This window comes from Octopus bimaculoides, chromosome 1 (assembly GCF_001194135.2).
Source record: "Octopus bimaculoides isolate UCB-OBI-ISO-001 chromosome 1, ASM119413v2, whole genome shotgun sequence".
NCBI classification, from domain to species: Eukaryota; Metazoa; Mollusca; class Cephalopoda; order Octopoda; family Octopodidae; genus Octopus; species Octopus bimaculoides.
In genome coordinates, this window is record NC_068981.1 from 53,189,309 (window position 1) to 53,203,302 (window position 13,994).

The window sequence follows — 13,994 nt, forward strand, 5'->3', positions numbered from 1 at the left end:
TATATATATATATATATATATATATATATATATATATATATATATATTGATATACACTTTTACACCTCTATACACATATACTACACAGGCACACATACTTTTATACTTCCATATACACGCACACATCCCTTCCTTTCTTAATGCCACCATAGAAAGCATTTTCACTTGGTTTCTAACACTCCCAAATACACACTCCCTAGTTTTTTTCTCACTGACTGATTCTCTTTTTTATTCTTTCTATGCCTTTGTCCTTCTTGTGATGAAGGCCTAATGCCCAAAACATTAAAGCATTTTATCTTCCTATTAAACATTAAACCAATACCATAATTGTTAAAAATTGTTCCTCTTATGTTGTCCTTGTTATTATTCATTATATTTACACTAAACACACACACAAACGAACATATGTGTGTGTGTATATACATGTTTTTATGCCGGATTATACATAAAAACAATTTAACATTAAACAAAAGGATTACTCAGTACCTTTTAGTAGAGTCCATATTTATTAATTTTTAAAAGAAAAGGTCGACTGTGACTTCAAAATTTCAGCTTGCTTACCTTCATCAGATAGTCTGAGAGATATATATATATATATATATATATATGCATGTATGTGTGTATGTACATATATATGCATATATCGTATACAGTAATACCTCACTTTATGAGGACCTGCTTTATGAGACCCCAGGTTTACAAATTTTATTTTATAATAAATATAAAAGGTTAAACAACCATTTTGTGTGTGTAGCACTTGTTCTGACACATATTCACAGTGACAAAATAAAATGATGGCATAAAATTTTGTTGTTACTGTGGGAAATTATTGCTCTGATTTACAAGTTTTCACTTTACAAGCTGTCTCCAAGAAGAAAGTAACTCATATTTAGATGCATTACTATATTTATATACTTATGTGCATGTGTATGTCTATATACATATATATATGCATATATTATACATTTATATGTATATGTATATATATATGTCCCACCCATACCAGCATGGAAGGCAGACATTAAATGATGATATGTGTATGTGCACATGTATATATATGCACGTATTATATATATATATGTATTTATAAGTATGTCTGTATATTTATATATAAATATACCTACGCATGCACACACTCACTTACATGCACTGCAGTTCACACGCAAAAGCAGCTAGACATCTAGCACACAAGGCAATGGGCATTTATTATAAAGTGTCAACACATGTTGTGTGCATAGACATTGTGTGCACTGACAATAGCAATTGAAAAGTACAAGACAGAGATATATGGTGAAGTAATAATGCAATGTTTCATACAAGATACCAATGATCAATAAACATGATTAATTTTAAAGTGTTTATCTTCTCTCAGTTTTGAGAAATAATATGGAAGTGATAAAAAATATAATAAGCACAGCTGTTAAATAGCATACAAATATATCATAATAATATTGAGTCATCCCATAAGTAATGCAGTTTTTTCAATTGCATGAACTAAAAGTTGGAGTGGGGATGGAATAAACTACCTGCATCAACTTGCTATAAAAGCAGGTAGTAATTTTACCATGGTTTATTCTTAGTGTAATTTTGAAGAGTCCAGTTCAATTTTAACAGTTATTTTTTCAAAGCTATAATGGAAGTGACAAAGGAGCATATCCAATATATTTTGCTTTATGAGTTCAATAACGGCAACAACGCAACAGAAAGTGCGAGGAATATTAATGCAGTTTCTGGAGAATGGACATTGAGCATAAGCCAGTGTCAACAGTGGTTCCAGAAATTCTGAGCCGGAAACTACAGCCTAGAAGATGAGCCGCATCCTGGAAGATCTGTAGAGCTCGACGAGGATGTCCTGCAAACCCTGATGGAACAAAATCCCATCGTAACTGTTGAGGAACTAGCAGAGAAGCTTGTATTTGGTCACTCAACCATTCATTGACACCTGCATTCCATCAGAAAAGTCAGCAAATTGGGTCAGTGGGCTCCTCACAAACTTTCCGAATCTAATCATGCGCAGAGAGTGAATGTGTGCTCTTCTTTATTGTCACGTCTCATGAATGTTCATTCATTTATGGACCAAATAATGACTGGTGACAAGAAATGGGTTCTCTATAAAAATGTCAAGTGCCAAAGATAGTGGGTAGGGAAAGGAGAACAATGGCACCCCAGGCTAAAGGTCTTCATCCACGTAAGGTGTTGTTATCTGTTTGATGGGATATGAAAGGTTTAGTCCACTTTGAACTTTTAAATGCAAACCAAATGATAACAAAGGAGATCTGCTGCAAGCAGCTTGAGTGGCTTTAAGTTAGCACGAGAATAAAAATGACCATCTTTGGTTTCCAGACGAAAGGTGTTCTTCCATCAGGATAATGCTCGACCACATGCAGCGAGAATGACATTCCAAAGGCTGGAGGAGTTTGAATGGGAAACGATGCCCCACCACCATATTTGCTGGACATTGCCCCATCTGATTATCATTTTTTCCTCAATTTTCAAATCATTTGGACAGAAAAAATATGAATTCTGTAGATGACGTCAGAACAGTACTCATCATCATCATTGTTTAACGTCTGCTTTCCATGCTAGCATGGGTTGGACAATTTGAATGAGGACTGGTGAACCAGATGGCTGCAACAGGCTCCAATCTGATCTGGTAGAGTTTCTACTGCTGGATGCCCTTCCTAACGTAGGCAAATTTTTCATCACAGACAAGTGAATTTTGGAAGAGGGGCCTTGCAAATCTACCAGATAGATGGAAGAGCATTGTAGAAAATGGAGGAGAGTATATTCTAGATTAAAAAAGAACTTTGTCTTAATTTTGAAAAATAAAAGAAGTATTAAAGAACCACATTATTTATGGGGTGAACCAATAGAAAGTATTTTTTCCACTTGTATTTAGTTCTTTCTCATTTCTTTTTCAAGGGCAGCATTAAATTTTTGACTTATAAGGGAAATGAGAAACAATATTTTTGTTGTTTATGATTTTCCCAATGAAGTGAAATAGGTATGGTATGCCCAGGAATTAAAAAAACTGAGTTTTAGATGTGTCTTGTTGAGTGTTTACTTTCTTTTCTATAGCATTCCCCTACATAGTCATAGGTACACATTCAAATATCTGTTGGCGTATGTGTGTGATATAAGTACATTTAAAATAGTTTTGTCAAGTCCAGTAGAGATCACTGGTTTTTATTTTCTATCAAATTGGCCTTTGTATTTTTCCTTTTTCAATTATAGCTTCCAAACGATACAATCATTCAGATTTGGCAAGGTGATATGTTTGATGTTGAGCGAGCAGCAAAACGAGGTCATCAAATTGTATATTCTACTTGTTGGTATTTGGATCTCATTGAATATGGCATAAAATGGCCAAAATATTACACATGTGACCCTGCTGATACTAGTGGCGGTAAGTCATTTTAATATTTTAGGGAGATAAAAGATTTAATGTTTCAAATATTGAATTAAATTTAATCATACTACAGCTTAATCAAACTATAGCTGCTGCTATACAATGACAAATTCTAGACAGCATCCAAAAACAACCACATTGTTGGTATGGACAATCCAACCTCTGACTCTTATATGTACTGTCTTCTCACTCTGCCTTTTCTAAAACTATTGTGTCATCTGATCTGAAGAGTTGGCTGGTCACTGCCACTGCCATCCATGTCCTCCCAATTTCTCCACTTCTTGTCATCATCAATATTGCATCTTGCACTAACCACTACCTCCAATCTTTTCTCTGCAGAACATTGTCTACATTGATCACTCTGATCTCAAAAGGCCTGCAAAATCCATATACTCAACTCCCTCCTCCAGACAAAATCATTAAAAATAAATGTCAGCAGTTTCATGTTTAGCTTTTACCATTATAATCTTTAGAGAAGCTTGTAATGATTTTGATTTCTTTCACCATATGGGCACAGCCATGGCCATGTGATTGAGATGCATGTTTTTCAGTTACAATCTGGGGTTGATCCCTATGCAGCGCTTTTGGCAAGTTTCTTCTATAACCTAGAATGAACCCAAGCCATGTTGCAAAAATGGATGAGCACAAACTGTAGAAACCTGTTAAAAGACTATACTTGGTCTGGATGGTAGACTTAATCAGTCACTCATTACAAGTATTTTGACAAGGTCTCTAATCTGAATAATATTATGAACTGTGGTTTCTTCTTCCATTTCCACTCATCAGACTTCGAAGTCCTGGAGATAAAATGTTCATGCGTGTACTTCCCTTTTTGTGGTTTTTTTTTTTTTTTTTGCATGACCTCTGTCTAGGCATTAGAAGAATAAATAAATGTTCACTAAATAACATGGGTGAATTTAAAATATCTTAGGACAAAATGCTCTGTTTGAAATAATAATCTCTACCATTTTGATTAACAATCTTTTGTACTACCATTTACAATCATGCTAATTAGTATGACTCAATTTTGAGTTATTTATCATGAAATATTATACTCAGCTGGTAAAAAAGTTTTGTATTTGTATAGTATTTATAACAAGGAGCAGTTGCAATACACCACATCGTATAATATAAAGTAGAACTTGATTTAAAGACATTATTAGTTAATAGCACAACTATCTTATATGAAATACTTTATAAAACTAAAAGATTAATTCTGGAATCAATTTATTATATATATATATATATATATATATATATATATCTTTTATCTTTTTACTTGTTTCAGTCATTTGACTATCTATGCTTGCTGGGTCACTGCCTCGAAAGGTTTTAGTCAAACAAATCAACCCCAAGACTTATTTTTTTAGGCCTAGTACTTATTCTATCGGTGTCTTTTGCCGAACCATTAAGTTATGGCGAGGCAAACACACCAATACTGGTTATCAAGTAGTGGTGGGGTAACAAACACGTACACACACACACATAGATATATACATACATACATATATATATATATATATATATATATATATATATATGACAGGCTTCTTTCAGTTTCCATTTTCCAAATCCACTCACAAGGCTTTGGTCGACTTGAGACTATAGCAGAAGACACTTGCCCAAGGTGCCATGCTGGGGGCCGAACCTGGAACCATGAGTTTAGGAAGCAAGCTTCTTACCACACAGCCATGCCTAGATATATATATACACACACACACATATGATGAGCTTCTTTCATTTGCCATCTACCAAATCCATCCACAAGGCTTTGGTCAGCCCAGAGCTATAGTTCCATGCAGTGGGACTGAACACAAAACCACATGGTTGGGAAGCAAGCTTCTTAAACAAAAGAATACTTGCAAATATTTGTTGATATATTAATGTACATATTTGAATGAGCTTTTGTAACTTTCATAAAATGAGATTTTACATTTTCTTCAATGACACTTATGATCAGGCTTCATTGATAAAGCATCTCTTCTTTGTGCTGTCTATTTGCTGTACAGTATATCACCCCTCATCTTCTTGTGTCATCTCACCTGCAGACCCATTCTGATGTTTAATCCAACCACTTTGTTTGCTTTCATTCAAACTGTTGTCGCAATTGTCTCCTGTTAAGGTCAACTTCAATGTTTGTGGACAACCCATGGTAGCACACATCCATTTTATCATTGATATTCCATCATCTGCATGACCACATTGTTACAAATATTATGATCTGGTTAGAAGACATATGAAATTTGTTCATTACTGGACAGATGAAATTTGTTTGGCTCACCAACCAATTGGGGCCAGTTATACAATCCAAAAAGCAATGAATGAGCAACATTTTTTAGTGCTCTTAGCTAGAAAGACTAATTTTACGAATTTCCAACTATTCTTCAAATAAGAGATATGTAAATACTTGAATTGATTGTCACACAAACCCAAACAAATTAATCACAGCAACACACGTATGCACACACACACACACACACACACACACACACACCTTGTTTGGAAACAGGCTTAAGTTGGCAACAGGAATGACATCTGACTATAGAAACCTGCATCAATAACTTCTGTATGACCCATGCAAGTATGGAAAAGTGGACATTAAAATTATGATGATACATAGCACATGGTGTACCCAATTCAAGCTCTGGACTCACAGGAGGTGCAGTAGAATAATAGGAAGGTTAACAGAGAAAGTAGTGTTTGAATGTGGAAGATGCACAAATGCCAAAAAGTCTACAAATGCCCCAAAGGCTCTCCAGAGGTAGTGGATAATTTCCATTACCTAGGTGACCTAATTAGTAGTGGAGGGGGATGTTCCAAAAGTGTCATTGCTAAAATAAGAATAGGTGGGGAGAAAGATCAGAGAGCTTTTACCTCTGTCAACAACCAAAGGTCTCTATCTCCAAGTGAAAGGAAGGTGGTATGGTGCATGTGTATGAACAGAAATACTACATGGTAGTGAGATGTGGGCCCTTGTTGGTTTTGAATTGCCTTCAATGCTTCTATGACTGCTTTTTTTTTTTCTAAGTAGGGGTTGTTGGACCTACAAAAACCCATTTGTACCTCTGTGGAGAGGTGATACATATTAGTTTGGCCTCTATCCTTTGGACTGTCCAGCATAGGGGAGGGGTGCTACCAGGAGCTTGCAATCTACTTACATAGTTCTCAGAGTCATTGTGGCATACAAGCCACAACACCACAAGGACTGGACTTTGTGATGGAAATTGTTTTGTGCTTAATAATAATTACAAGGGAGTTGAGTTAAGTAAAAATGAAAATATTTGGTTACTGATAATTTCAAGCAAATTTGTATAATACTGAGACAATTAAATAACTATTATTAAAATTTACCAGTGCAGCTTATAAAACAATTGTGAAAATATAAAAATATGGAGTTGAAAGATGAAAGTATTTGAAGGTCTATTCTATTGACTTAGTTTACATTATAGACTACTATTGTAGCTTAAGCTGTAAAGGTGGGAGATAAAATTGGCAAGCTTAGACTTGAAACCATATTTTTTCCTGACATGCTTTTGATATGTAATTCAGTTCAATGTTGACATATGTCTGTTTTTTGTTATCTTCCTTGATTACTTGAACTCTGCAAACACTGATTATTATTTTACCATCTATGATTAATTAACACTATATTTAGTACAGATGTTATGGTTACTTCATCTTTATTTCTTTATTTTCTTAATTTTTTTTTTATAGGTTATGACTTTGAAGAGTCCGATGTCCTTGGTGGTGAAGCCTGTCTCTGGTCTGAATATATTGACAATGAAGAAATTATGACACGTTTATGGTAATAGAGTAATTTAATATAATGTGTGTGTGCGCACACACACACACACACACACACACATGCAACCTAAGGCTGTAAACAGTTGTAATAATAATAAGTTTTATAGTTTCATCCTTCATCATCATTTAATGTGTTTTCCATGCTGGCATGGGTTGAGCAGTTTGACAGGAGCTGACCAGCCAGAGAGCTGTGCAGAATTGAGTTGACTGTTTTGGTATGGTTTCTATGGCAGGATGTCTTTCCTTATGCCAACCACTTCACAGAATGTGTTGGGTGCTTTTTAAATGGCACTGGCATGGGCGCTATTGCAGGCACGAGTTTATCTCATAAAATATAATATTTCTTGTAAAGAAGCAAAACTATTTCTATCTTACATTATGTGGATGTGTTACTTATAGTTTTGATAGCATGTTTTGAAGATAAGGGACAATTGTCCATTCAGATTTCTTCAGTATTACCGGAAAAAAAAAGGCTTTGTAAACAAAGGAAAAATGTTTAATTTAATTATCTATTTTTCAAGATAGACATTTTGTTGTTAGACAAACTATCCCTCTTAAATAAAAACTGAATCAGTGAAAAATTTATCCCCAAACCTGTTTTAAGACATAATCTTTTCTTGTTTCAGTCATTAGACTGCAGCCATGCTGGAGCACCACTTTGAAGGATTTTAGTCAAATGAATCAACCTCAGTACCTTTTTTCTTTAAAGCATGGTACTTATTCTATCAGTCTCTTTTGCCAAACTTCTAAGCTATGTGGACATAAACACACCAGCATCAGTTGTCAAGTGTTGATTGTGACAAACATAAAGACACACACATACAGTTTCCATCTACCAAATCCACTCACAAGGCTTTGGTTGACCTGAGGCTATAATAAATGACACTTACCCAAGGTGCAGCACAGTGGGACTGAACCTGGAACCATGTTGCTGGGAATCAAACTTCTTACCTTACAGCCACAATCATTTTTAGAAATATTGGAGATAAAATAGAAATTCTTCTATTTTTTCATCTTTGATATATTTTGAAAACATTTATTATAAAGGAATAAAAGTGTAATGCTTTGAAATTTCTTTGTCATATTTTCATGTTCTTTTATATTCTAGTGATTTTTTTCTATACCTTTCACAGGCCTGCTGCTTCTGCAACAGCTGAACGTTTATGGAGTAGTAAAGATGTAAAAGATATTGACAAAGCTGGTCAGCGACTTTATGAGCACAGATGCCGTATGCTAAGGTAATTTTAAATTAAATTTCGAGATGAAAGGTATTAAAATTTTAGCTGGCATTCATTTTTGTCAAGTAAGAGTTGCATTTTGGCTAATGGATTAACATTAGTCATTGATTACATATATACTGCATGTTAAAAATTAGTGAAAATATGAGGTATTTGTGATGTGCTAAAAATAACTAATAAATGTTTTTGTTAATTAAGGATTTCTTTATTAACAACAGGTATTTGCAGTTGTATGAAGCTTTCACTCTGGCAAAAATTTTCTTTTATAAGACTTTCTAGTGTATTTGCTTGTTGATGGCAGGTCTCTTTTCAAGCACCAATAGTAATCAGCCATTATGTGGAAATCTCAGTGTCCTTGGTACCGTTCCTCCATAATTTTGATATCTTGATGGAATCTCTCTCCTTGTCACTTATAGCACCTGAATTACTTGGAAATTGGTTGTGATGGTGCCTTATAATTGTCTAAAAAGTTTTCTATCAACTCCATGGATAAGAACTAGGCATTTTTTTTTTTTCACGTTCATTCATGGCATTAGGAAAATTGCAGTCTTTAATTAATGTTCTTATTTGGAGATTGTCGAAAATTCCTATTTTAATTTTTTTCATAACTTACACTTGAAAATTTTGAAATTATGTATTTGAAACATGCACCTTTCATATCTAAAGATTTTACATATTGTTTAATGAGTCCTAGTTTGATATGCAGAAGAGGAAATATCATTTTATCTCTGGTCACTAAAAGGGGATTAATTACATTTTTTTTCTCTGCCAGTAAGTGATGATCTTGCCGGCCAGATTTGTTCGAAATAATGTTCTTCCTTGGCTCTGCTGTTCCATAAGAAAAGGAAGCAGGGATATTTAGTATACCCTGCTTGTTGTCCTAGCAGAGCATTAACCATTTTTAAGTCAACATATATGATCTACTTGTGCTCCCTATATTTAATAAGATTTAAAACCTTTTCTGTATGTTCATACTTGCCTTTTAATTTTGAGATTCTTATTAATATTTATTGTAAATTTTTGTTTATGTACCTAAGTTACAATTACATTTAGGCAAATTATAGTATACTAGTGACTAACTTACGTAGTTTGACGAACTCCAAAATCAGAACCTGATAAAGCAAAGCCAAGTAAAAATTCATGCTCAGCACACCCAAATTACCTGAAACTAACTGTCAAATCTAATTCAATAGACAAAACATTCAAATTTGTTCCCCAGTGTTATTAATTGAAGGTGTGAGACATTCACTTATAATAGCTTATGTAATTATCCAAATTTTCAAAATCAAATTAAGTGTATAGATGTGGAAGAATATTTATAAATGCCTTCTTGACAATAAAATAAATCTCCACTAGAAATTGGTGTCTGAATTGGGTGACTAGTACTTTAATTTACTTCCATATTAACATTTTCTCAAACTTAAATTTTCCAAAGTTGTAAGTTCATGGGAAGATATTTATACAGTATGGGATGGAATTTAATTGTGCAAATTTTTTATTATACATGTAACAGGTAGTTGAATAGCCTTTTGAAATCCTGTCACGTAAGTTTTACTACAGAAAAATAAACTTGAATAAAATGTTTGCAGCAGCAGCTGTAAATGAAGTTGTTAATAAAGAGTAAGATCCCACAATGAATGATAACTAAATATAGATCATGCATCTCAGAATAATTTTTGGATAACCACAGATGTACTTTATATGTGTCTATTATCTTTTACACTTTTGAATAAACTCCCAGCAAGCCAAATCTCTGAGTCTATGTCACTAATACTTTTGGGAAAGGTATAAAAATCACTGCTCCCATTTTTCCTACACTCTCTCTTTTTGAGGTTTTATACTTACTTGAGGTAATATTACATTGTGTAGTAAACTGATGTTATTATTATCATCATCATCATCATCATCATCATCTACATCATTTCATGTCCCATTTTCCATGCTGGCATGGGCTGGTGAATTCAATAGGAACCAATAGGTCAGAGGACTGCACCAAGCTCCAATGTTTTCTTAATGTGGTTTCTACAGCTGGATACCCTTCCTAATGCCATCCACTTTACAGAGTGTACTGGGTGTCATTTTTTTTCTGGCACCAGCAATAGTATGGTTACTGAGTCCTTACCAGACAAGACCCTCCTCAATTGAGTTGGGTATAGTATTGAAGGAAGTGATAGTATGGTAGAGGAACAAGAACAAGTTTCTAACTGAAGAGAATACATGGCTTTGCCAGCTGGAGAAAGAGGTGTTAAGAAAAATTAATTATTAATTTTAGTTTTTTTTTTTTAAATAAATTTTCATTTGAATTTTTTGGTCATTTTTTTCTTGTTTTTTGTTTATATTTGGCCTACGCCATGTTTTAAATATTTCTTATCAGTATAGTTAGTTTGAAAAATAGTACATTTTGTTTTTAATATTTTAAAATTTCTTTTCTAATAGTCGTGGTCTACGTGTTGGTCAGATTAATGGGCCTGACTACTGTCCTCGTCATGGGCGCATGCGAGAATATGATCGGCCAATTGTACAGGAACATGACTGTGAAGGCTGTTCAAAACCGGCAAGTATCCTTTATAATTGATATTATCTCAAAAAATATTTTTCTTTCTAATCCAAGCACTTAAATGATCACCTGTTTCTTGAACAATTTCTTATTCATAAACTATAAATAAGTTTCAATCAATAACATAATCCATCACATGTGACCTAGTCTTTTCAGTAATAAACAAGTGGCTTTTTTCTCCCTTGTAATTGTAACTGTAAAAACAATTTTGAGTACAGAGTTAGTATATGTTGAAACTATTTTATAGATGTATCTGACATCTTTTGCTGTAATTACATTGTTATTGTTGCCTCATAGCTCAGTCATCAACAGGAATTGGACAACAACATAAGTTGTTCAATTCCTGTAGCCCCTCTCCATTCATTCCTGATATTTTATTTTCATGAAACATCAGAATTTTTACATGCACCTTATATGGTATGATTTTTGTACTGAGAAAAACCTTTTTTTTTTTTTTTGCTTACGAGAAATGTTCTTTTATTCTGTCATTTCTTGAAACATAACCAGTAAATTATCATTAAATTCATTTCCAACATGAATAATACATTGTGTTACACAAATCTAACACAGTGTGTTATTTCTGTTATTTCTAGGAAGCCATGAGTAGTCTATAGCCTTTGGTTCTTGATGTAATTCATAATCTCAGAATTACTGTCTCTCTATTACTTGATTCAAGCAAATCAAAACATGTACCCACACCCAAATAGCTGAATATTTGAATACCTTACCAGACCTAATTCTATGCTGAGTTGATAAACTCCAAATAGTCAACACCTTGGTGTAACAACCAAGTCTACCCTGTTCCATTCTGGCTACTACGACACTTCTCACTAACATAGATAAGAATATATAGACATAACTTTCTTACAAACTCTGCAATTCTGAGTATGCAGTCCCCGATATAACACTGGACCTGAGGGTTACTCCCCAGTATCTAACTAGGTACTTCATAGCTTTACCTACATGATTTCACAATATCTTCACTACTTTAATCATTGACAAGCAGAAATATTACACCATTTAGTCCAAATATATAAAAATGTGAAACTAACTTAAAACTGTTATTTTGGATTAATTGTCAATAGAATATGGATTCAAATCCTTTCAAATGTGATATTTCATAAGAAAAATATTGCCTCTCTGATTCAGTTTATATCTGTTAAGTAGATACTAATTTCCATTTTATTGTATTTTAATATAGTTTTGACAAATTTAAAAGATAAAAACTAGTAGTAATATTTGATAGTTAATTAAAAATAAAATATCTTTACGAGTAGTAGCCATATACACTCATATATTATCATAATATTCATATATCATCTTTCTGATATTAATATTTATTATCTTTCTGCTTTGATTCTTTTATGACTTGTTGAACTTTTGTATTTTCAATTTAGAATCTTTGTTTCCTTCTTGAACATTTATTCACTGTGTAGTATTTGTTTACATGCCTATACCAAATAATCCCATTTCATTTGCTCTATAATTCTTGGCTGAATATTTACCATTTAGCTCTACCCATCTTGTATGTATATATGAATTAGCGATTATCTATAAAAGAAGCAAATGATATGTAAAATTCTACCATAACAATAACGATGTCATATTTAAGTATAAAAGACAATTTCTATGTAACAAAATCTATTCTAATTTTTTTTTTTTTTCTGTTTTTGTTTTCTAGGTTGATGCTGATGGTTTGACATTTGTGGCAGTGTTTATTGTTGCTGCTTTGCTCGGAGGAGTTCTAGTACAATATTCTCACAATGGTGGCTTGGTTGGCAATTTAAAGGCTTGTCGCAGTCGGACTATCATGTTCACCTTTATGTTGTTGTTACTACTCTATGTCATGTGTTACACAACTATCTGGGTACACATTATGGATCTAAAACGCATTTATCCTTGGCGTCAGAAAATCATGTAAATTCACCTCCCTCCCAACTATCCCTTCAATGCAGAAACATCTACCATGATAATTCCAAACTTTACTATTTCCGGTTTTACATGGAATAATTTTTTGGAATGTGTTATAAACATTCATTTTTTTTTCTTTTCTTAGGCCTCATTGATGAAGTTTTTCATCTGTGGATTGTATTTTCCCGTTACAGGGAAAAACGGATATAATTCAATGTCTTCATTTATTTAGGCTTTGATGAGATATTTGAGGAGGACATAAAAGAAAAAATAAAGAAAAGAAAAGAACTTTCATGGAAAAAAAATTATTAAAACAATGTTTCCTTATATGGAAACATACTAGAAATGAAAGTAAAGAAATAATTTATTCTTTCATTTTTTTTTTTAACTTGAGAACTCTAGAAAAAAATTATTGAAGGTTATATACATTTTTTTAAAATTAACAACCCCACATTGTAAAGCTTGAATGTTTGATGCATGGAGATAATCTTCAGTTCAGTTATTCATAAATATCTAGAATAAGAGAAAAATCTGTCACTGTCTATTTCCATACTACAACGTACAATTCTTCGATACTGTTTTTTTCATTTTGTTTTTATTCTTATAAGTTACCAGATTTTGTCTTGTTATAAACATAAAAGCTAATAAATGCAAGATATTTTTTTAATTCTTAAATCAACAATTAATTTTAAAGTCATTATTGCCTTTTCAATATTGTTTAGATTCTGTCATCATAGAAAAGACAAAAGTTCATTTCAAAGGTATCTCTTTCCACTGATTACCTTTTAAATACTTAAATACTTCTTTCAAAAATCTGTTGAAAATTGATAACTTTTGTGATATTGTCCCATTTATCTTGGACTTCATAAAAGTTTAGTTTTGTAAACTACATGACTTACATTGACAACTTGCCAATGCTGTTGCCACCTGTGCAATAGATGCTTGCAGTTTCACTTTCAAGTTAGTAGCTTGCTTCCCCTGTCTTCAAAGAACACTTAGTTGACTTTTATTTTGTATTAGGTAAAAAAAAAATGTCTACTGTGTAGTTTAAACACTGTCAATAGTTCATTGTAAC

The 13,994-nt window shown here is 32.9% G+C and overlaps 1 protein-coding gene across 9 annotated transcripts in view; it reads left to right on the forward strand.

Moving 5' to 3' along the window:
* LOC106870398 (beta-hexosaminidase subunit beta) overlaps window positions 1–13,993 on the forward strand; it is a 93,761-nt gene extending 79,768 nt beyond the window's left edge. For all 9 annotated transcript variants that reach the window (XM_052966620.1, XM_052966623.1, XM_052966611.1 and 6 more), the window contains 5 exons: window positions 3,235–3,406; window positions 7,124–7,214; window positions 8,347–8,451; window positions 10,888–11,005; window positions 12,690–13,993. In XM_052966620.1, the coding sequence (XP_052822580.1) occupies window positions 3,235–3,406; window positions 7,124–7,214; window positions 8,347–8,451; window positions 10,888–11,005; window positions 12,690–12,929 (726 nt within the window). In that variant the 3' untranslated portion in view covers window positions 12,930–13,993. The remainder of the gene's footprint in view (window positions 1–3,234; window positions 3,407–7,123; window positions 7,215–8,346; window positions 8,452–10,887; window positions 11,006–12,689) is intronic.
* Window position 13,994: the final 1 nt, after the last annotated feature.